The 25608-nt window shown below is 39.3% G+C and overlaps 2 protein-coding genes across 2 annotated transcripts in view; both read left to right on the top strand.

The window, feature by feature from the left end:
- Nucleotides 1-9478, top strand: part of LOC125112073 (glycerophosphodiester phosphodiesterase domain-containing protein 4-like) — a 108709-nt gene extending 99231 nt beyond the window's left edge. Inside the window, exon 17 of the mRNA XM_047754331.1 lies at nt 8829-9478. Within this exon, the coding sequence (XP_047610287.1) occupies nt 8829-8950 (122 nt within the window). The 3' untranslated portion in view covers nt 8951-9478. The remainder of the gene's footprint in view (nt 1-8828) is intronic.
- Nucleotides 9479-12782: 3304 nt separating this feature from the next.
- Nucleotides 12783-25608, top strand: part of LOC125112072 (glycerophosphodiester phosphodiesterase domain-containing protein 4-like) — a 131435-nt gene continuing 118609 nt past the window's right edge. The window contains exon 1 of the mRNA XM_047754330.1: nt 12783-12913. Coding sequence (XP_047610286.1) covers nt 12783-12913 — 131 coding nt within the window. The remainder of the gene's footprint in view (nt 12914-25608) is intronic.

Raw genomic sequence — 25608 nt, 5'->3', positions numbered from 1 at the left:
AAAAATCTCAGAAAAAGAACTAAGTGAAAGATATATATGCAATCTACCTGATAAAGAGTTAAAAGTAATAGTCATAAATAAATCACTGATCTCAGGAGAAAAATGGATGAACACAGTGCAAACTTCAACAGAAAGAAAGCATAACAAAGTACCAAACATAAGTTATAACTTAACTAAAAAATACATAAGGGAGTTCCTGTTGTGACGCAGAGGAAATGAATCTGATTAGTATCCATGAGGATACGGGTTCAATCCCTGGCCTTGCTCAGTGGGTTAAGGATCCAGCATTGCCATGAGCTGTGGTGCAGGTCATAGACACAGCTCAGATCCCACATTGCTTTGGCTGTGATGTAGGCTGGCAGCTATAGCTCCTATTTGACCTCTAGTCTGGGAACTTCTATATGCCATGGGTATGGCCCTAAAAAGCAAAAAATAAAATTAAATAAAAAAATAAAATAAAAAATAAAAAATTAGAGTGGTACACAACAAACGGGGTGAGGTAGAAGAATGAATCAGTGAGCTGGAGGAAAAAAACATTGGAATTCATCCAGATGGAACAACAAAATTAAAAAAGAATTTTAGAAAAAGTAAGATACATTAGGGGACATTTGGAACAACATCAAGTGTAATAGCAGTCACGTTTCAGAGTTCCCAAAAGGAAAAAAGATAAAGGACCCCCAAAATTAATTGAACAAAAAGTGGCTGAAAACTTGACAGAAACTAACATCCATATCCAGGAGTCCCAGAGAGTTCCAAATAGGATGAACCCAAAAAGAGATATACCTAGACACATTACAATTAAAATTGTAAAGTTAATGAGCTGCCTTGCATCATGAATGGTTGCATGAACTGCTGCTATCCTTGCTAGCTTCAGGGAGCAGTTGTGTGAGCTGCCTAATAGTGGGAGGAATCATGGAAACCATTGCTGTCCCCTCTGCTCCAGGAGCAGTCATGTGTAACACTGCTACCTCTGTTACAGAACCCATTTCCAGCAGCCACTTGGCTCTAGGGGAGGTAGTGAGCCACCACCACTCTCTTCATGTGCTCCAGTTGCATCCAGTTCTTCAATGGAGATAACTTCAGGACCATGCATTAGTCATGGCACCTACATACCTGCTATCAAAGGAACCATAATCATAGAAAGTTAGAAAATGTCACACAACAGAGAAATATGTTTCAGACAAAAGACAAGATAAAAACACACAAAAACTACCAAATGAAGGGGCAATAGCAATCTATCTGAAAAATAATTCAGAATGATTATAGTAAATATGACTCAAGGTATTGGAAAAGGAATGGAGGCACAGATCAATAATTTAAAAGCCATGTTTAACAAAGAGCTAGAAGATGTAAAGAACAAACAAACAAAATGAATAAAGTGATATCAGAAATGATAAATACACTAGAAGTAATCAATAGCAGGGTAACAAGCAGAAGAATGAATAAGTGAGGTTGAAAACAGAGTTGTAGAAATCACTATCACAGAAAATAATAAAGACAAATGAATAAGAAGAATCGAGGACCATCTAAGAGACTTCCAAGACAACATTAAACATACCAACATTTTCATCATAGGGGTCTCGGAGAGAAGTATCAGAGAAAATATTCGAAGATATTGTAGCTTAAAAATTCCCTAATATAAGGAAAGAAACACTCACTCAAGTTGAAAAAACTCAGAGAATTCTATACAGGATAAACCCAAAGAGGAACATGGTGAGACACATACTAATCAAACTGACAAAAATTAAATACAAAGAAAAAATATTAAAACAAGGGAAAAGCAATAAATAACTTACAAGGAACCCCTATATTTATAGGGGTTATTTTTTGGCAGAAACTCTGCAAGCCAGAGGGGTGTGGCAAGATGTATTTAGAGTTATGAAGGGGAAGAAACTACAACCAAGAGTGCTCTACCAAGCAAGACTCTCATTCAGATACAGTGGAGGAATCAAAAGCTTTACAGACAAGCAAAAGTTAAAAGAATTCAGAACCACCAGTCTAGCTTTACAACCAATGCCAAAATACCTTCTCTATGTTGAATAGAAAAGGCAAAAACTGGAAACAAGAAAATTATAAATGAAAAAGCTTACCAGTAAAGGAAAACATAATTAAAGTTAGGAAATGATCCATACACAAATATGATATCAAAACCAGCACTCTTGAGAAGAGGAGAGTACAAATGCAGGATTTTTTGTGTGTGCCTTTTTAGGTCCACACCTGTAGCATGTGGAAGTTCCCAGGCTAGGGGTTGAATCAGAGCTCCAGCCTATACCACAGCCACAGCAGCAGCAGATCTGAGCCACATCTGTGACCTACACCACAGCTCACGGCAATGCCAGGTCCTTTAACCCAATGAGCAAGGCCAGGGATTGAACCCTCATCCTTACAAATACTATTTGGGTTCATCACTGCTGAGCCACAACAGGAACTACAAATGCATGATATTGAAAATACATTTGAAATTAGAGGAAAGCAACTTAAAACAATTTGCATATATATAACATTACTCAAAACCTCACAGGGACCACGAACCAACGAAGTACAATAGATAAACACATTTTAAAAAAGAAAAAGCAATCTACAAAACTAATGATAGTTATAATATCACAAGAGAACAAAAGGAAGGGAAGAAAAGAGTCCAACATTAACAAATCCAAAACAATTAAGAAAATGGCAATAAGTACATATATATTGATAATCACCTTGAATGTAAATGATTAAATACTCCAACCAAAAGATGTAGGCTGGATGAATGGATACAGAAAAACAAAACCACAAAGAAGGGCACTACCTAATAATCAAGAGATCAACTAAATAAGATATAACAATTGTAAATAAATATGAACCCAACATAGGAACACCACAATGTATAAGGTAACTGCTAACAGCCATAAAAGAAATTGACAGTAACAATAATGGGGGGGCTTTAATATCCCACTTACATCAATGGACTGATCACCCACAGAGAAATTTGATAAACCCAGTCCTTAAATGACACGTTAGACCAGATGGACTTAATTGATATTTGTAGAATATTCCATTGGAGAACAGCACAATACACATTCTTCTAAAGCACACATGGAACTTCTCCAGGATAGATCACATCTTGGGTCCCAAATCAAGCCTCAGTAATTGAAATCCTATCAAGCATTTTTTCCTGAACACAACATTATAAGACTAGAAATCAACCACAAAAAAATCCCACAAAAACATGTGGAGACTAAATAACATGCTACTAAATAATCAATGGATCACTGAAGAAACCAAAAAGGAAATAAAAAGATACCTAGAGACAAATAACAACTAAGATACAACAATCCAAAACCTATGGGACACAGCAAAAGCAGTTCTAAAATGGATGTTTATAGCAATACAGTTTCACCTCAGGAAAAAAGAATCCCAAATAAACAAACCAACCTTACCCCTAAAGCAACTAGAGAAAGAACAAACAAACAAACAAAAAACAAATTTAGTAGGAGGAAAGAATTCATAATGATCAGAACAAAAATCAACGAAATAAAGACAAAACAATGAAAAACAGATCAGTGAAACTAAAACCTGGTTCTTTGAAAAGATCAACAAAATTGATAAACCTCTATCTAGATTCATCAAGAAAAAAAAGGAGAGGGCTCAAATTAATAAATTTAGAAATTAAAACAATGATACAGAAATACAGTGGATCATAAGATTCCTACAAGCAACTACATGCTAATAAATTGGACAACCTTGAAGAAATGGACAAGTTCTTATAAAGGTTTAACCTTCCAAGACTGAACCAGGAAGAAATAGAAAATATAAATAGAGCAGTCACAAGTACTTAAATTGAAACTGTGATTTAAAACTTCCAACAAACAAAAGCCAAGGGCCAGGTGGATTCATAGGTGAAATCTCTCAAACATTTAGAGAAGAGCTAACATCTATCCTTCTGAAACTGTCCCAAAAAAATTGCAGAAGAAGGAATACTCTCAAGCTCATTCTATGAGGGCACCACCACCCCGGTACCAAAAGCAGACAAAGATACCACAAAAGAAAATTACAAGCCAGTATTACTGCTGAACATAGGTGCAAAAATCCTCAACAAATGTTAGCAGACAAAATACAACAATGTGTTACAAGGATCATAGACTGTGATCAAGTGGACTTTTCCCAGGGATGCAAAGATTTTTCAATATATGCAAATCAAATAATGTTATAAACCACATCAACAAACTGAAGTATTAAAAAAATCTGGTCATTTCAATAAATGCTGGAAAAAAGCTTTTGACAAAAATCAACAATCATTTATGACTTTTAAAAAATCCCTCTAGAAAGTGGGAATAGAGGGAACCTACCTCAAGGTATTAAAAGCCATATATGACAAACCCACAGCTAACATTACTCTCAGTAGTGAAAAGCTAAAGCATTTCTGCTAAGATCAGGAACTAGACAAGGATGTCCACTCTAACCACTTTTATTCAACATAGTTTTAGTCTTTTTTTTGTCTTTTGTCTTTTTAGGGCTGCACCCATGGCATATGGAGGATCCCAGGCTAGGGGTCCAATGGGAGCTGTAGCTGCCAGCCTATACCACAGCCGCAGCAATGTGGGATCCAAGCCACACCTGCGACCTACACCACAGCTCATGGCAATGCCAGATTCTTAACCCACTGAGCGAGGCCAGGGATAAAACCCACATCCTCATGGATGCTAGTTGGGTTCATTAACCACTGAGCCATGATGGGAACTCCCAACATAGTTTTGGAAGTCCTAGACACAGCAATCCAAGAAGAAAAAGAAATTAAAGGGAATCCAAATTGGAAAAGAAGTAAAACTGTCAGTGTTTGAAAATGACGTGATACTATACATAGAAAATCCTAAAGATACTACCAGAAAACTACTAGAGCTCATAATGAAGTTGCAGGTGAAGTTGCAGGATACAAAATTAATACACAGAAATCTCTTACATTCATATAAACTAACAATAAAAGATCAGACAAATTAAGAAAAGAATACCACTTACCTTCACATCAAAGAGAAAAAATACCTAGGAATAAACCTATCTAAAGAGGCAAAAACCATAAGGCACTGATTAAGAAAATAGAAGATAACACAAACAAATGGATGAACCTACCATGTTCTTGGATTAGAAGAATCAATGTAGTCAAAATGACTATACTACACAAGGCAATCTACAGAATTCATGCAATCCCTATTAAATTACCAATGGTACTTTTCATAGAACTAAAACAAAAATTTTTAATTTGCATGGAAACACAAAAAAACAGAATAGTCAAAATAATCTTGAGACAATAAAATGGAGCTAGAGGAATCAGTCTCTGGTTTCAGACTATACTACAAAGCTACAGTCATCAGAATAGTATGGGGCCAGCCCAAAAACAGAAATATAGAGCAGTGGAAGAGAATAGAAAGCCCAAAAATAAACCCACTTATCTATTGTTAATTATCTACAAAAAAAGGAAGCAAAAATATACGATGGAGAAAAGACAATCTCTCAGCAAATAGTGCTAGGAAAACTAGACAGCTATATGTAATAGAGTGAAATTAGAACATTCTCTAACACCATACATAAAAATAAATTTAAAATGGATTAAACACCTAAACATAGATGCACTAGAAAACTCTTAGAGTAAAATATAGGCAGAACACTCTTTGATATAAATCTCAGAAATATTTGTTAATCCACCTTATTTGTGTTAAGTAAAATAAAAATAAACAAGTGGGATGTAACATTGCACAGCAAAGAAAACTGTTAAAAATGAAAAGACAGCCCACAGAGTGGGAGAAAATCTTTGCAAAGTGACCAATAAAGGGTTGATCTCCAAAATAACACAAACATGTTATACAGCTTTATGTAAAAAAATCAAAAAAATGATCAGAAGATCTAAATGGACATTTTTTTCAAAGAAGACATACAGATGGCCAAAAAACACATGAAAAGATATTCAATATCACTAATTATTAGAGAAATACACATCAAAACTACAATGAAATACCAGCTCACACCAGTCAGAATGGCCATCAAATAAGGGTCTACAAAAAATAAATGCTGGAGAGAGTGTGAAGAAAAGGGAACCCTCCTACTTTGTGGCTAAGAATGTAGGTTGGTGCAACCACTGGAAAGCATCATGGAGGTTCCTTTAAAATCTAAATGTAGAAATACCATATGACCCAGCAATCCAACACTTGGCATATACCCAGAGAAAACCATAATTCGAAAGGTTACATGCACCCTAGTGTTCATTGCAACACTATTTCCAATAGCCAAGACATAGGAGCAACCTAAGTGTCTGTCGACAGAGGACTGGATAAAAAAGAAATGGTACATACATACAATGGAATATTACTTGGCTATAAAAAGAATGAAAGAATGCCATTTGCAGCAACATGGATGAACCTAGAGATTATCGTACTAAGTGAAGTAAGCCAGAAAAAGACAAATATCATTTGAGGTCAGTATGTAGAATCTAATACAACATGATAGAAAATCATTTATTCACAAAACAAACAGACTCAAAGATGTAGAAACCAAACTTATGGTTACCAAGGGGAAACATTGGGGGGTGGTGATGTATTGGGAGGTTGCAGTTAGCATATACACACTACTATATACAAAATTAGTCAGTAATAATGACCTCCTGTATAGCTCAGGGAAATCTACCCAATACTCTGTGATAGCCTATATATGGGGAAAGATTCTGAAAAAGAATGTGTGTATACACACACACACACACACACATATTATGTATGGCTGATTCACTTTGCTGTACACCTGAAACTAGCACAACATTTTAAGTCACCTATACTCCAATAAAGTTATTTTTTTAAAAAAGGAAATATATCGTGAGACCTCAAAGTTAAAAGCCAAGTTTAAAAAAAAGATAAGTAAATTTTTCTCCAGGAAAAAGGAAAGAAATAATAAAGATAGCAGGAACAGTGAAATAGAAAAGATAAAACAATAGAGAAAAATTTTAAAGTGAAAACTTAGATCTTAGAAAATACTAGTAAAAGTGACAAACTCTTAGATAAATGAGGGAGGGAAAAATTGCCTGTTATGAATGATTAATGAATGATTAATTCATTCTGGATTAATGAAAGTCCAGATCCTAGACATAAAAACAAAAATTATGAACATTTTAAGCCATTAAATTTGTCAGTTTAAATGAAGTAGACAAATTTATTGAAATATATAACTTAGCAGAACTGAGAAAAGAAATAAAAACTTGTAATAACCTATTCTCTATCAGAATCAAATCTATGTATTAAAAACCTCACCAAAGGAGTTCCCATTGTGGCTCAGCAGATTATGAACCTGACTAGCATCCATGAGGATGCAGGTTTGATCCTGGCCTCGCTCAGTGGCTAAGGATCTGGTGTTGCCATGAGCTTTGGTATAGGTCACAGACGCAGCTCAGATCCTCTGATGCCGTGGCTGTGGCTTAGGCCAGCAGCTGCAGCTCCAATTCGATGCCTAGGCTGGGAATTTCTATATGCTTTAGGTGCAGCCCTGAAAAAAACAAAAATGAAAAAACCTCACTACAAAGAAAAGTCCAGGTCCAAAGAGTTTCACTGCTTAATCAAATATTAAAAAATAAGATCAACTTTACACCAACTCAGGAAAAAAGACGAGAAAGAAGCATTTCCTAGCTGACTTCTTTGAGGATAGCAATAATCTCATAAAAAAAATGTCTGGCAAAGATAGTACAAGAACTAAAAATTTACAGATAATTATCATTCATGAATTTAGACATAAAAATTCTGATCAAAATATTAGATTGAATCTATCAATATATAAAGAAGAGAAACATCTGGAGAAAGTGAGGTTTTAACCCACCTTTGTAAGATGAAGATGTCATTTGAAAATTAATCAGTATAATCTATAATATTAACAATATTAAGTAGAAAATGTGTATTTAGCAAAAATCAACACCCACTTACAATCAAAGCTCTGCATGATCTAGGGATAGAATGAAACTTCCTCAATCTGATAGATGTTTACCAAAAAAACTCCAGCTAACAACATTTTTAAATTGTGAAACAGCATTTTCCCTCTAGTATCATAAATAAGGCAAGGATATCTCCTCACCATTTCTACTTGGCATCGTAGGGGAGATCATAGCCAGTATACTAAGGTAAATAACAGGCATAACGGAAGAAATAAGACTCCTGATTTGCAGATGTGATTATTTATATTAAAAAAATGCTAAGGAATCTAATAACAAACCTACTAGAACTAATAAATGAGTTAAGCAATGCTCTAGGATACAAGGTTAATATAAAGAAAAATAAATTTTATGTCTATATATTATATTTGAATAATTGGAAACTTAAAAATCGAAATAGCATCATTTACAACAGCACGCAAACATAAATAGAATTTTTAGGAAAATATTGCAAGCCCTTGCAAAGAAGATAGATGATTGGTCTCTGAAAACTACTAAAGTTTAGAGAGAAAGAAGACCCAGATAAATGGAGCAACATTCATGAATTAGAAACCTAAAACTGTAGATATTAATTCATTTTTCTATTCAAACTGATTTGGAAGTAATGGTTGTAAAATGCATGAACTTTAAGCAAATGTCTGTCTCTGGCTTCTGAAGGCTTCCATGGTGAGCTAGAAGCTCACACAATAGACTCTTAAACACCAGCACCTTGATGAATTGAGGACCTTAGCAAAGTTTGCCAAAGCCTGGGTAGGGAGAAAACTAGAGGGAAAGACCCCTAGTGAGGGGCTAACATTGTAAAGAAGACTAGGGTTTTACCTCATGAAAGCAAAGATTAGAAAGAAGCAACTTTGGAGGAATTTATGTTTCTGTCTTTTCTATCCCACAGAGACTCCGAGCGTAAGCCTCCTAAAGGAAGAACCTTTGGAAGTTATGGAAAGCCCTGAGCCTTTAACCAAGAGTGTAGGGGAGCTCCCAGAATCTACAGCTGTCATACAAGAGCCTGTCTAGAAAACCACTAAACCACCACCATTTCCCATGGATGATGTTATAGAACCAGCTGGTGCCCAGTGAACCGGCCTTTGAATGAATGTACCCAAGCACCCACCTCAGAGACCAACAGAGAGCCCACCCTGCAAACTGCATTGCCCACCATGGAGAATATGAACCAACAGTTCCCTCCATGAAGGTCCCTCCTCCTGAAACATAACCCCAAAAGCCCCCACTGTTGAATCCTCCCAGTGGTACTCTTTCATGATGTTTTCCACCACATCCGGCATGTCCCTCTCCTGCTTTGGGCGGTCTTCAAAGAAGTAGCCACAGCTTGCCCACTTCTTATCCTTCCTCTCTGCTTGGGGTGACCTGATGGTAATGAGTGGTCAAGAAAGGCATATAGCAGAGCCAGGGAGGCTCTTGGGAAAACCATTCTGGTCTACCTTTCATCTCAAGGGGATGAACAAAGGAAAAAGAGTCGTGGTTTTGCAGGTGGAGTTGATTGCCCTCCGGGCATCATGGGACTTATCTGAAATGTTCATAATATTGCCCACTAAAGGAGTGGCTATGGTGAACAACAGCGTGTAAATAAAGACAACCTCTCAGGAACCTACAAGGTAAATGATACAATCTTTGGATCCCTCAGACTAACAAAGTCCAAGGGATGAGTGCCAAAGTGAAGCCATCCTGAGTCAGAGAATGAGAGGTTACATGGGCATGATTTGGGGGCAGAGATCTCATCCCATATGCAATTCATGTCTTCCCATATGCAGTGATGTGCTTCCTAATAGCTTGGCATTGGCTGATTCCTCAGTGGAATGATGGGCATAATCCCAATAGCCTTTGGCCTTGAAGGGAATCTAGAGTTGAGAACATCAGTTTAGGAGCCCAGTGTTAGAAACACCAACTTGAGTTCTACCATGTGACCTCTCCCTATTCACACTCCTCCTCTGGGCCTCATATTCCCATGTATGTGATGATGTGTAGGGGCAGACACCCCAGCAACTTCCTTGTAGCTCCTGTTTATCCTGGGCTGAGTGTGGGATAAATATGAGTCATGTAAACATTGGTGGGTCAGGGCTGCCTCAGACAGCAACATTGTCATCCCAGAAAGCAGGACTGTCTGGTTTTGGGCCTCCATTTCAAAATGGAGCCCCACTGCCTCCCACATAGGCTTCTGGAAAGAATAGCACTCCTGTGGAGTGATTGAGCACCTAGATGCAGGTGACCATCAGACGAGAAAAGGAACAAGAAAGTACAGTCCAGCTGTGCTGTGGAGCTGGTGTGGGAGGCAGCTGCCTTCCTCCTGCAGGCCTTGCTTGGGGCCAGCTGGTGGGACAACCAAGGACCCCTAGGGGACATTCAGGTGTGTGGGGCCAGAATTGGAATTTTGAGAGTCTGAAGGAGCTCCAGCTGTGGTCCCAGAGGAAATGATTCAGCAGAGTTGGAGGTGGGAGGGAGATGCAAAGATGACCCGACCTTGGGGAACACAGTATGTGGGGTGGCGGGGGCACATGGATGGAGAAGAAGCCCATGAAACTGCCCGAGAGACGGACCAAGGAAGACATGAGGAAAAGCAGGAAGGTGGGCACATGGAGCCAAGGGGAAGAGGGTGGTCATTGGCCCCCTGTGCCGACAGTCCCAGTTGTACCCTCCTGTGTCAGTGGCAAGACTCTGCCTTCTGGCCGCCTTGGTGGGAGCTGCTCAGGCCCACACATCAGAGCAGAGTTCCCCCAGCAGCACAGCCTGCCCCCCTGACGAGTGAGGGCAGAGAGCATTCTGGAAGGAGGGAGTGGTTGGCAGCATCTGATGTTGCTGAAAGGACAAGCCCTAAACGTTCATTGGATTTAGTATTGAGGACTGTGTTAGCCGTCTTCATGGAGCAGATGCGAGGTAAGGAAGTAGACACAGCACATGTGGACAGTTCCTCAAGATGTGTGGCCAGGAGCACTCATGAAGTGAGGATGGTGGTGGCTGGTGGGGACTTTGGGGGTTTGGGCCTGGGGGCCTTTGTTAGAAATGCAGACGGAGAAGCCTATCCACACCTTCTCTTCCTGTCACTGCTCACCTTGGTTCTGGGATTGATGAGACTGACCCCACACTTGTTGATGGCAATTAAGAGGATCTCAGGTTAGAGGAGATCAAGATGGCAGAGTAGGAGGATAGCAGACTCACCTCCCCTCGGAACACATCAATTTACAACTAAAACTAGAGCAATTCTCGCTAGGTTGATCTAAAGGCAAGCAAAACAGCTGTTCTATGACCAAGGCTATAAAGAAAGTACAGAGTCAGAAAGGTATGAGAAATGATCAGGTCAAACCCAGACCTGTAGCAGAGAACACAGAAAAGGAGGGAGACCGCTGGCTCAGGGATTCTCCCTGGGGAGCAAGAGGTTCAAGCCACATACTATGTACCTCAGCCCTGGGTTCAGACACTTAGCTGTCTTGAAAAACTCGGGGGCTTGCCAGTGTGGGGCTTGCCAGAGGGTTATAAGATACTGACACTCTGTAGAGGCAGCCATTACCAGCTCATGCATCCTGCACAATCTCAGAGAGGAGCATGGCTAGCCCCAGAGAAGAGACCATCACCTGAGCAAGCATCCATTTACACACTTGGAAGGGGCCAAGGCCAGCTCAGTGGCATAGCACCAAGCCCGCTGACCCTGACCCAACCTCTAGCCATGGTGTGTACACCAGGGAAAAGGTGAAACCAGCCCAGGAGTGCAGCCCCAGGCCTCAGACATATCCAAAACCAAGGCATAGATTTCCATCATACCATGGAGAAACCCAGCTCCCTCAGAGAATGTTTTGCCTAGGAAGCCAGCTGGTCTCGATGGAAGATAATAGGAGGAGCCAGCATGAGAAGGTTTTCAAGGAAAGTTAGGGTTAACAGTCTCAGGTTCCCCACCTGTCCCCCTCCTTGAAACAGGACTGTTCACCTCCTGGACAAGAGGAAATGTGATGATACTGGCATACGTCTCTGCTTTAAAACTCTAAAGCACTGAATCTGTGCAATATAATGCATCTGCCTGCCAATAATCACCCATACATTTCTGCACCATTCATCCTTCCACCCAACCACTCACTGAGTGACCAGTTCAGCTATGAGCCCCCCATTAAGCCAACAAATGTTTATTAAGCATCTACTATAGGACAGGCCTTTTAATAACATATACCCTCCCTACTCCCATGGTATTTGTTATCAAGACAAGAACAGACATTAATCACCACACCAAACCAATGTATAATTAGAGTTGTTGAAGGAATTGTTCTCAGTGCTAGGAGAGCATCTAACAAGCTGATCCAATCTAGTCTGTGGACAAGGAAAATGTCCTTGACATCTAAAAGCTCAGTAGCTGAGGGAAAGAACTGAGGGAGGGGCGATCCAGAAGAGACACATTACAAGACACACCAGAGAATTTGAGAAGTGGAGCGAGAGTGACCTGAGCCAACGAGTGCTGGTGCAAGGCAAGGCAGCAGGAATAGGGGTGGCAACCCAAGGGCGGGCCACAGTCAGAAGGTGGGGTCCTACCCTGAGAGCAGTGGGACGTCACTGAGGATTGGAAAGCACAGTGACCATCCTGGGGAGAAGGGGCTGAGGGGTCAAAGCCCGATGAGGCAGATCAGAGAGGTTACTGGCTTCATCCAGAGGAGAGGAGATGGTGGGCTGATCTGAGGTGGTAGGGGTGGTGATGGAGAGACATGGATGGGTTTTAAAGATAGGCAGGATGTAAAGCCCTCAAGTGAGTGATTTGGGACTTGGGAGATGAGAGAGCAAAGTGTCCACACTGACTTCGGGTTTCTGCTTTGGGGGACATGGTAGTGACAGTTCCACTTGCTAAATGGGCAACATGGAGCAAAGGAGGAGTGTCGAGACAGATCTCAGGTTTGAAGAAGAGCAGCCCTTCTGGCTTCCAGGCCAGCTACCTTCCCCAGCTCCCGCACCCCTCCCAGCATCCTGGCTTGTCTCTCCCACAGACAGGTCAGTGGGCTAGCTCAGACTGGGACTGCAGTCACGAAGACCTGGAATCAAACCCCAGTTCCATCAGCCCTGTGATCCTAATTACATCATTTGATATCTCTGAGTCTCAGTTTTTCTGTCTATAAAATAGGAGCAACCTATCTCCTTTTGGAGGTTTTTTGGAAGGACAGAATGAGTGCAAAGTGTGAGACACCTGTGCTGGAAAATGTTTACAGACCCAGGTATAGCAGCAGAATCTCAAATTCAGAAGACAGCTCCTCACGAAGGGAAGAGCCTAAACACCTAGAGGCTGGGAAGGAGAAGGATCTGAGGTTGGACCACCTCTGGGGCCCCAACAGGGATTTCTCACAGGCCCCTCCCCTGGCAAGGATCAGGTCTCTGCTTTCACAGTCAGAGTTCAACAAGACAGCAGCACACGGAGGCAACCACAGCAGAGAGGGGATGTACAACTCACCCCTCTTGGCAACCTCAAGTGTGTTCTCTATATCTGTGAGCCTGTTTTTGTTTTATGGATAGGTTCATATGTACCATATGTTAGATTCCACATATGAGTGATATCATATGGTATTTGTCTTTCTCTTTTTGATTTGCTTCACTTAGTATGAGAATTACTAGTTTCATCCATGTTGCTGCAAATGGCATTATTTTGTTCTTTTTATGGCTGAGTAATAATCCATTGTATGTATGTACCACATCTTAATCCATTCATCTGTGAGTGGACATTTAGATGGCTTTCCATGTCTTGGCTATGTTGAGTAGTGCTGAAATGAACATAGGGATACATGTATATTTTGGAATTGTAGTTTTGTCTGGATATATGCCCAGGAGCGGAATTACTGGATCATATGGTGGTTCTATATTTTGTTTGCCGAGGAACCTCCATACTGTTTTCCATAGTGGTTGTACCAGTTTATAATCACACCAACAGTGAAGCAGGATTCCCTTTTCTCCACACCCTCTCCAACATCTGCTATTTGTAGACTTATTAATGATGGCCATTCTGACAAGTGTGAGGTGGTACCTCATTGCACTTTGGATTTGCATTTGTCTAATAATTAGTGATATTGAGCATCTTTTCACATGGCTGTTGGCCATCTGTATGTCTTCTCTGGAGAAATTGTCTCTTTAGGTCTTCTGTCCATTTTTTTGTTTGGGGTGCTTATTTTTGTTGTTGAGTTGTATGAGCTGTTTGCTTAGTTTGGAAATTAAACCTTTGTCAGTTCATTTGCAAATATTTTCTCCCATTCTGTAGGTTGTGTTTTATTTTGGTTTTATTATTTGGTTTGTTTTATTTTATTATGGTTTCTTTTGCTGTGGGTTTAATTGGTTGTAGGTTTTTTCATTTCATTGTTTTTAATATGTTGTGCCACTTTCCCAGCCTGTAAAGTTTCTGCTGAAAAGTCAGCTGACAGTCTTATGGGAGTTCCCTTACACATAACTAGTTGCTTTCTCTGGCTGCTTTTAAGATCATTTATCTTTAATTTTGGCCATATTAAGCAGAGTGTATCTTTTTGTGGATTTCTTTGAGTTGATCTTGTTTGGGACTTTCTGTACTTCTTGGATCCAGATGTCAAATTTCTTTCCCCAGTTTCAGGAACTTTTCAGCTATTACTTCTTCAAAATCATTCTCTGCCCTTTCCTTCTCTCTTCTACTGGGACCCTATGTTAGTACACTTGATGTTGTCCCAAGGATTTCTTAAGCTATTCTCATTTTTTAAAATTATTTTTAATTTTTTCTGTTGAGTCTTATGATTTCCTCGACTTTGTCTTCCAGTTCACTGATCCATGCCTCTGTATTATCTAATATACTATTGTTTCCTTCTAGTGTATTTTTTATTACAATTATTGTATTCTTCAGTTCAGTTTGGTTCTTTTTATTTTATAATTCTTTGTTCAGTTTCTCAATCTATTCATCACTTCTCCATTCTTCTCCTGAGTTCATTGAGCATCTTTATGCTCATTTAGTTCTTAAATACTCTTCATTTAGTTCTTTGAGGTTTTGTCTTGTTCTTTTGCTTAGAACATATTACTCATCTCGTCACTTTGCCTAATTTTCTGTGGGGTTTTTTTTCTGTGTTCAGTAGGTTGGTTACATTTCCTGAACTTAGAGAAGTGACCTTATATATGCCTGGTGCCCAGTAGTATGCTCCACTCTAGTTGCCAGAGCTAGATGTTCTGGGGTACCATTATGTGGGCTCAGTGGGCCCTTCCCTTGTGGCACAGCTCACTGTTGAGAGTGTGATGGTAGGCAGGTCTGACCATCAGCCTGGTTGAATACCCTGCTATCCAGCAGGCCTGGTGGCTACCAGCCCATTGGAGGGTGGGGGAAGCATGGTTGGCTACATGTCCTTGGTTGGGGATTGGGACTAGTCCTGGCCCAGTGTTGTCAGTAAGCCCTGACACTGACAGGCTACAGGGATGACTCAGAAATGGAGCTTGTCAGTGCTGTTGTTACCACAGGTGACTATGCTTCCCCAAATGGCTGCCATCAGCATCTCTTTCCCCCAAGAGAGTCTCAGTTGCCTCCTGACTCTCTGGAAATCTCCCCAACATCAGCAAAGGAGTCTGACCCAGGCTCTTCTCAAACTACTGCCTCTGCACTGGGCCTCAGAGTATGAGATTCTGAGTGTGCCTTTAAGAGTGAGGTCTCTGTCTCCGACAGCCCTACAGCTCTATTGAATAGAAAGTCCATGGGTTTTCAAAGCTAGACTCTGTGGGCTTGTCCTCTCTGGTTCAGAACTCCAGGACATGGAGCTCATTGTAAGGCTTAAGCCACTTGCTCTTTGCAGAGAACCTCTACAGTTGAGCTGTTCCTCCCATTTGTGAGTCACAGGCCCAGGGTAATGAATCCTGACTATTCTGCATCTCTGCCCCGTCTACCCATCTTGTTGCAGTTCCTTCTTTATATCTTTAGGTGTGGTAAATCTTTTCTGCTAATATTCAGGTCACTCTTTTAGGTGGTTTCTCTATAAATTGTAATTTTGGTCTGTCTGTAGGAGGAAATGAGTTCAAGGACTTCCTACCCCACTATCTGGGCCATCTCCAACCTTGAAGTATATTTTTAAGGAAATATCATTTCTTGTTTACCTGATATCCACAACAACTCATTTTTAGTTAGGGAAGCTGAAGCTTAGTTGTAAATTAATTAAGGTCTCACTGCTGGAACATGGCAGGGATGCATGTGAACTAGATACTTTAGGAAGCTAAAGTACCTGTCACACCACAACATGCTATCTCTGTTAGTTGTTTCCAACCCAGCTTACACAACTGACTCACTCATGGTGCTTTTCTAAAATATGGATGCCTGGGTCCCACTGGGTCTTCTGGAGTCAGAATTCTAGTGGGGTAGTTTTGTCTGTCTAAGGAGACTTGGGAGATGAGAAAGAAGAGTTCTCTTTGGGCTGTGTTAGTGGTTGAGATTTGAGCTGGTGATGGGTAGAATGTCTGTGGGCATTACCTAATGCTGACCTCCAGCAGGGCTTCACTGGGTGCCTGGGGAGATGCATAAATGATTGCAAGTTGTAACTGACAGCCTATGGTAGGTGGCGCCAAGTTGCAGAATTTCATGTGGGAAGCCTGGTCCCTATGGTTAGAACATGGAGCCTTTGGTTTGTTCTAAGAAGTCCTGCACCATTTAGTTTGGAATCTTTTTCTGGCTGCATTTTCACAATCAAGGTGGAATTCTCTGCACTTGGGAAGAATTAGCAAAGTTAATTTTAAAACTGGACTATGTCAGTGTCTATCTCTCCAAGTTTGGAGTGTTTTGCTGCCTTGAGCTCAGATTAGCTTTGTTGTCTTGAGCTCAGATTAGTTCATCTGAACCAATGCGAGGGGCTTCTTGAAGTATATATTAAAAATAAATAAATAAGGTTAGTGATTTGCCCTGAAACTTGGATGATGGTACTGGAACCTGGATTTTGCAATGTCAGCCTCATTTCCCATCCTACCAGAAAGCCAAATGGACTAGGCCAAAGAGAGGGCTAAAGCTAGGCTAGATGGGGTCACGGCTCCTTTTCCTCCTTTATTTCCTCAAGCCTGTGATCTCTAATGAAGTCAGATGATTTATAGGTTTTCCTCAGCCGCTGTTTCTTTGTCTTAATGAGTAGGTTGAGAAATCTTACTCTGACCATTCCTTTGTTAATGATAACTCATGTTTGTAAAGCTCTTTAGCTTTAATAAAGCTCATACATTTTCTTTACCTTAGTTGATCCTCAAAATAATAATGATAACAATATAAAATGGTAATAGTATTAACAAATAGTTATAACACAATAGCGATAACTATAAAATAGTAACAATAATAACCAGCTACTATTATTTAATACCTATTATTTATCCCAGGTTATATTATGTACTTTGATGTTTGTGAAATGTACCAATCCTTTCAGGAAGATAAGCATCTCGCTTTGTAGATAGCAAACTGAGATTCATAGTGATTGAATAACTTGCCTAAAATTATCTAGTTAGGAGTGAGTGAACTGGGATTGTAGCTCTTCTCTCTGATTTCAAGGACCTCTCCACTGTTTGACACTGCTACTGTTAGGCTCAGAGAGTCAAGGAACTTCCCAAGGTCACATACTGCATAGTTGCATATGGAGTCTGCATTTGAACCATTGTCTCTTGAATTCTGGACTGTGCTCGTTCATCCTTCTAGTCATCAGACATTTTATTTATTTTATAGTGATTTTTATTTTTTCCATTACAGCTGGTTTACAGTGTTCTGTCAATTTTCTAGGGCACAGCAAGGTGACCCAGTCACATATACATGTATACATTCTTTCTTCTCACATTATTATGCTCCTTCACAAGTGACCAGACATAGTTCCCAGTGCTATGCAGGAGGATCCCATTGCTTACCCATTCCAAAGGCAATAGTTTGCATCTATTAACCCCCAAATCCCAGTCCATCCCACTCCCCCGCCCCTTGGCTCAACCCCTAGCTCAGACATTTTACAATGAGTGTTGCCACCAAGTGCTCTATGGCACAACTCTTTCCTCAGGGAATAGAGCAATATAGTCTCTAAGGCCACTTCCTAATATTTTCTGGAGTGTCTCTAGACTAAGTAAGCTCTGTGTTGGGTCCTACGTAAGAAATATAATGATAATTATTAGAAAACATGATTTCGCCCCCAAGAAGTTTACATTTTAAGTAAGGAGATAAGTCTTAAAATCATCAAAGGGTCATACAGTATAGGAAATAACCAAATACGTGGTGGTTTGGCAGACTCAGTGTCTTGGTAATTCATAGACAGGTGAGGAAATCCTTCTAGGGAGAAGTGGAACTTGAATGAGTCTTTAAATGATGGTTGAGAGTTTGATGGGAAGAATGAGAGGAAGAACATTCTAAACAAGGAGAAGAAAAAGTAAGCAAAATCTTGGTGGTGGAAATCTGGGAGGTATATGCAAAGGTGTTTGTTGAAAAGTGGCCTGTGGAAGCAAAGCCACCTTCCGTGTTACCCTGTGTGTTGGTCCGTGAGTTAAATGATTTTATTTCCCTGGGGCCCTTTCTATACACTGCTCATTCTCTGAACCACTCTCTTTAAGCATGTCTTCATTACTGAAATTCCTTGTGTATTTTTTTGCATTTGACATTTCATGCCAATGATGCTATACTACATATGATATTAATAACATATAATGGAAGTAAAATATAAAAATATAAGGCTTATATGTATTGGGGAAATAAATTTAAAAAGAACCAAAAATATATAAGGCTTATAAACATAAAACAAAACTCTAAATAAAATGTAAAAATAATGTAATTGGTTTTTTCCTAAAATATTTTAAGTGAGTATATCAGAAGAAATTTAGAAACAGAAAGCAATCCCAAAGCTCTGAAACATGTCCCATGCATGCATTCTAGCTATAAGTAAGACAAATGGGCTGATGTCATAAATTACTGCTTAATTTGGACCCCGATAAACTCTTAGCCTTGCCTTTTCACAGCAGTTGTTTCTAGAAGGGAAATAGCCACGTGTATAAATAACTTAAACTAGCAACTGGCATATGGGCAAATGGTTCCCATTAGGGTCCTGTGGAAAGAACCTTTGGAGTGAGAGGCCTGGGTTCAAATCTTCGTTCTTACTCTGTGAGCTTGAGCAAATTATTTACTACTTTTTAGTTTCCTCATCTGTAAAATGGCAGTAGTAATAATCTATCACATACAATTGTAAGAATTAAGGAGAATAACATGTGTTATAATACCTTATATATGGTAAGTTCTTATTTAATATTCTTTCTTTTCATCATACCAAAGTGTGTCTTCCTGACACTTGGAGAGATGAAATAATATAATGTAAAGAACCTTGCTCTGATGCCAGACATTTTGAATTTCAGTTACTTCAATAACTTTAGGGAAGTCCATACTACAGTTTCTTGATCTCCAAGTAAAAATCTCTCAGGATTGTGGTGATGTTATGAGATGCTGTGTATGAAGTACCTGTTAAAAAAAGTACAATGCTGTGTCAGGAAGAAATGTAGCTACAATGCTTAGAGAGTGCTGATCTTTCTGTTTTCACAGACAAATGGAATATAGAAGCTTTGAGAGTGCTTGAAATTATCTAGTCCAGGTGGCCAGGAAGGTAGAGGAAGACCCTGACCTCACCTCCTCCCAGTGGCACACCAAATTTACAACTATTTGTAGTGCATCAATGAGAGCTACTGAAGACTCACAGAGAAGATTTTCTTTTTTTTTTTTTCTTTTTGAGTTTTTACTTTTTTCTGCTCTACAGCATGGTGACCCAGTTACAAATACATGTATGCCTTTTTTTTCTCATATTATCATGCTCCATCATAAGTGACTAGACATAGCTCCCAGTGCTACACATCAGGATCTCATTGCTAATCCAATCCGAAGGCAACAGTCTGCCTCTCATAACCCCAAGCTCCCAATCCTTCCACCTCCCTCCACCTCCTCCTTGGCAACCACAAGTCCATGATTTTCATTTCTGTGGAAAGGTTCATTTGTGCTGTATATTAGGTTCCAGATATTAGTGATATTATATGGTATTTGTCTTTCTCTTTCTGACTTACTTCACTCAGGATGAGAGTTTGTAGTTCCATCCATGTTGCTGCAAATGGCATTATTTGGTTCTTTTTTTATGGCCAAGTAGTATTCCGTTGTGTATATATACAATATCTTCCTGATCCAATCATCTATCAGTGGCCATTTGGCTTGTTTCCATGTCTTGGCTATTGCGAATAGAGCTGCAATGAACATGCGGGCACATGTGTCTTTTTTAAGGAACGTTTTTTCTGGATATATGCCCAAGAGTGGGGTTGCTGGGTCAAATGGTAGTTCTATGTATGGTTTTCTAAGGTACCTCCATACTGTTCTCCATAGTGGTTACACCAGCTTACATTCCCACCAACAGTACAGGAGGGTTCCCTTTTCTCCACACCCCCTCTAGCATTTGTTATTTGTGGACTCATTAACAATGGCCATTCTGACTGGTGTGATGTGGTATCTCGTGGTAGTTTTGATTTGCATTTCTCTAATAATCAGAGATGTTGAGCATTTTTTCATGTGCTTGTTGGCCATCTGTCTATATTCCTTGGAGAAATGTCTATTCAGGTCTTTTGCTCATTATTCCATTGGGTGGTTGGCATTTTGGCTTTGAGTTGTGTAAGTTGCTTGTATATTCTAGAGATTAAGCCCTTGTCAGTTGCATCATTTAAACTATTTTCTCCCATTCTGTAAGTTGTTTTTTGGTTTCTTTTGGGTTTCCTTTGCTGTGCAAAAGCTTGTCAGTTTGATTAGGTCCCATTGGTTTATTTTTTCTTTATTTCTGTTGCTTTGGGAGACTGACCTGAGAAACATTTGTAAGGTTGTTGTCAGAGAATGTTTTGTCTATGTTCTCTTCCAGGAGTTTGATGGTGTCTTGTCTTATATTTAAGTCTTTCAGCCATTTTGAGTTAATTTTTGTGCATGGTGTGAGGGTGGGTTCTAGTTTCATTGATGTGCATGCAGCTGTCCAGGTTTCCCAGCAAGATTTGCTGAAAAGACTTTCTTTTTCCCATTTAATGTTCTTGCCTCCCTTGTCAAAGATTAATTGACCATAGGTGTCTGGGTTTACTTCTGGGTTCTCTATTCTGTTCCATTGGTCTGTCTGTCTTTTTTGGCACCAGTACCACATTGTCTCAATTGCTGTGGCTTTGTAATATTCCTGACATCTGGGAGAGTTATGCCTCCTGCTTTGTTTTTGTTCCTCAGGATTGCTTTGGCAGTTCTGTTTTGTGTGTGTGTGTGTGTGTGTGTGTGTGTGTGTTGTTCCATATAAATTTTTGGATTGTTTGTTCTAGTTCTGTGAAAAACATCATGGGTAATTTGATAGGGATTGCATTGAATCTGTAAATTGCTTCGGGTAGTATGGCCATTTTTACAATATTGATTTTTCTGACCCAGGAGCATGGCATATCTTTCCATTTCAATACATCTTCTTTAATTTCCTTGATTAATGTTTTATAGTACTCAGCATATAAGCCTTTTACCTCCTTGCTCGGGTGTATACCCAGGTATCTGATTTTATGAGGTGCAATTTTAAAAGGTATAGTGTTTTTGTATTCCTTTTCTAAAGTTTCATTGTTAGTATACAGAAATGCAACTGATTTCTGAATGTTAATCTTATATCCTGCTACTTTGCTGAATTTGTCAATCAGTTCAAGTAGTTTTTGTGTTGAGTCCTTAGAGTTTTCTGTATATAGTATCATGTCGTCTGCATACAGTGACAGTTTTACCTCTTCTCTTCCTATTTGGATGCCTTTTATTTCTTTTGTTTGTCTGATTGCTGTGGCTAGAACTTCCAATACTATGTTGGTTAACAGTGGTGAGAGTGGACATCCCTGTCTTGTTCCAGATGTTAGTGGGAAGACTTTCAGCTTTTCTCCATTGAGTATTATATTTGCTGTGGGTTTGTCATAAATAGCTTTGATTATGTTAGGGTATGTTCCCTCTATACCCACTTTGGTGAGAGTTTTTATCATGAAGGGATGCTGGACTTTGTCAAATGTTTTTTCTGCATCTATTGAAATGATCATGTGATTTTTGACTTCTTTTGTTAATGTGGTGTATGACGTTGATTGATTTGCATATGTTGAACTATCCCTGTGAATCTGGGATGAATCCCGCCTGGTCGTGGTGTATGATCTTTTTGATATGTTGTTGGATTTGGTTGGCTAAAATTTTGTTGAGAATTTTTGCAGCTATATTCATCAAAGATACTGGCCGATAGTTTTCTTTTTTGGTGGTATCTTTGGTTTTGGAATTAGTGTAATGGTGGTGTCATAGAATGTCTTTGGGAGTGTTCCTTCTTCCTCAACCTTCTGAAAAAGTTTAAGGAGGACGGGTATAAGTTCCTCTTTGTATGTTTGGTAGAATTCACCTGTGAATTCACCTGTGAAGCCATCTGGTCCTTGGCTTTTATTTGTAGGGAGTGTTTTTATGATGTATTCAATTTCATTTCTAGCGATGTGTCTGTTCAGTTGGTCTATTTCTTCTTGATTCAGTTTAGGCAGGCTGTAAGATTCTAGAAAGTTGTCCATTTCTTCCAGATTGTCAAATTTGTTGGCATATAATTGTTCATAGCATTCTCTTATGGTTTTTGGTATTTCTACAGTATCCATTGTGATTTCTCCTTTTTCATTTCTTGTTTTGTTTATTTTGGTTCCTTCTCTCCTCTTCTTGGTGAGTCTAGCCGGAGATTTGTCTATTTTGTTTACCTTTTCAAAGAACCAGCTCTTGGTTTCATTTATTTTGTCTGTTATTTTTTGAATGTGTATTTTATTGATTTCCTCTTTGATCTTTATGATTTCCTTCCTTCTGCTGACTTTAGGTTTTGTTTGTTCTTCTTTTTCTAGTTCATTTAGGTGGTGGGTTAAAATGTTGATTTGAGATTTTTCTTCTTTTTTGAGGAAGGCATGTATTGCTATGAAGTTCCCTCTGAGACTGCTTTTGCGACATCCCATAGATTTTGAGTGGTTGTGTCTTCATTATCATTTGTCTCAAGGTATTTTTTAATTTCCTTCTTTATTTCCTCATTGACACATTCATTTTTCAGTAGCATGTAGTTTGGTCTCCATGTAGTTATTTTTTTCTCATTTCTTTTCCTGTGGTTGATTTCTAGTTTCATGACATTGTGGTCAGAGAAGATACTTGAAATAATCTTAAATTTGTTGAGGTTAGCTTTGTGCCCCAATATGCGATCAATCCTTGAGAATGTTCCATGTACACTTGAGAAGAATGTATATTCTGATTTTTTTGGATGTAATGTCCTGAAAATGTCAAATAAGTCTAACTTTTCTATTATATCCTTTAGGATCTCTGTGGCTTTATTGATTTTCTTTCTAGAGGATCTGTCCATTGATGTGAGTGGGGTGTTAAAGTTTCCTACTATGGTTGTATTCCCATTAATTTCTCCTTCTATGTCCATTAGTATTTGTTGTACGTATCTGGATGCTCCTATATTAGGGACATATATATTGACGATTGTAATATCCTCTTCTTGAATGGATCCTTTAACCATTAAATAGTGTCCTTCTTTGTCTTTTTTTATGGTCTTCGTCTTAAAGTCTGTTTTGTCCGATATGAGTATTGCGACTCCTGCTTTCCTCTCATGTCCATTGGCATGAAATATCTTTTCCCATCCCCTCACTTTCAGTCTATGTGTGTCCTTTGCCCTAAGGTGAGTCTCTTGTAGACAGCAGATTGAAGGATTTTGCTTTTCTATCCAGTCAGCCACTCTGTGTCTTTTGATTTGAGCATTCAGTCTGTTGACATTTAAGGTGATAATTGATAGATGATTATTTATTGCCATTTCAAACCTTGTTTTCCAGTTGATTCTTCATTTCTCTTTTCTTCTTTTTTTGGAGGGTTGGATGGTTTCCATTTATTTTATGCTTGAGTACTTTTCAGTTTTTGTGAATGTAATGTTCAGTTTTGATTTGCGGTTGCCCTGTTTTTTAAATATGTTAACCTCTCCCTATATCTGCCTGATGGTCATATAGACTCAAACACATCATTAAAGTTAAAAAAAAAGTCTATATTTTCTTACTCCCCTTCCCCACATTGTATGATTTTGATGTCTTTTTTTTAACATCTTCATGTTTAGCTCTGTATGCTGGCTTATTTAAGTGACTGCTTTCCAACTGTGGTTTCCTCCATTCTAGTTCTTCCTTTTTTTTTTTTAATTTAGAGAAGCCCTTTCAGTATTTCTTTTAGAACGGATTTAATATTGCTGTACTCTTTTAGTTTTGTTTATTGAAGAAATTCTTTATTTCCTCTTCTATTTTAAATTATATTCTTGCTGGATAGAGTATTCTAGGTTGCAGATTTTTTTCCTTTCAGCACTATAAATACATCCTGCCACTCCCTTCTGGCCTGTAGCATTTCTATAGAGAAATCAGCTGATAGCCTTATTGGGGTTTCCTTATAATTAATGCTTTGCTTTTCTATTGCTGCCTTTAGCGTTTGCCATTTTTTATTATAATATGTCTTGGTGTGGGCCTCTTTGGGTTCAGCTTGTTTGGGGCCCTCTGTGCTTCCTGTCTTGATATAATATCCTTTAGATTTGGAAAGTTTTTAGCCATAATTTCTTCAAATATATTTTCAATCCTCTTTTCTTTTTCTTCTCCTTCTGGAATTTCTATGTCGTGTAGATTGGCCCACTTTATATTATCCCACAGGTCTCATATATTGCTTTCATGTTTTTTCATTTGGTTTTGTGTCTGCTGTCCTGTTTGGCTGATTTCCATTATTCTATTTTCCACGTCACTGATTTGTTCCTCTGCATTATTCATTCTTGTCTTTATTGCCTTTAGCTCAGTTTATATCTCTGCAAATGATCTTTCTAGTTTTTCTTGGCTCCTCCTTATATTTTCTAGTTCATTTTTAAAGGAATCTGCATTTCCGTTCATATCCTCTCTTAATTCCTTCAGTATTTTCACTATCTCCCTTTTGAACTCAAAGTCTGTCAGACTTCAGAGGTCTGTTTCGTTGTTGACTGCTTTAGGTGAGTTCTCCTGTTTGTTTAACTGGGAATGGTTTCTGAGCTTCTTCATCTTGCTTGTGTTTTTCTTTTTCTGTGAGTTTGGGAAAGCCAAACTGTAGTCTTGTAAGGCTATTTCTATGCAAGAATACCCCTTTGTATTTTTTGAGGGGTTACTCTTTATTTTTGGTGTGGGAGTTTGAATATTTGCTGTCTCTTTCTTTGGTGTGAGTGGACTGTTATCCCCAGGATGCTCAGTGTGTTTTCAGGGAGAAGGAGGCAATGGGTTGGTCATTGGGCTCTCAACGGAAGCAAAGACCTGCAGGAAGATGGCACAGGCTACTCCTATTTGCAGGGCCCTGGGAAGTGGTAATGAGCTCTAGGAGGATCTGCAAGGTGACCAAAACATTTGGCAGTAGCAACAGCAGGGTGCGTGAGTTCCCGGGGGGGGGGGCGGTGAGAGCAACAACAGCTTGTGCTTGATTGCAGTGCCCTCCTCTGAGGTGACTGGAACCACAGGTGGTGCCTGTTCAGGGGCCCCTAGTGAGAGTGGCCTATGACCTTCTCTAGCATCAGTGATAACTGATAACAGTGAAAAATTAAAGTGGGAGTAAAATACAGGCAGTGGTTTGCCTCCGCTACCTGTAGACCATGCATGAAGCAATATGTCTCACTTAGTCCACATAGGAGGTGCTGCACAGGCTGTTCCTAGTT

The sequence above is a fragment of the Phacochoerus africanus genome, chromosome 11, assembly GCF_016906955.1.
Source record: "Phacochoerus africanus isolate WHEZ1 chromosome 11, ROS_Pafr_v1, whole genome shotgun sequence".
In the NCBI taxonomy this organism is placed as follows: domain Eukaryota; kingdom Metazoa; phylum Chordata; class Mammalia; order Artiodactyla; family Suidae; genus Phacochoerus; species Phacochoerus africanus.
This window is presented reverse-complemented; position numbering and strand designations above follow the sequence as displayed.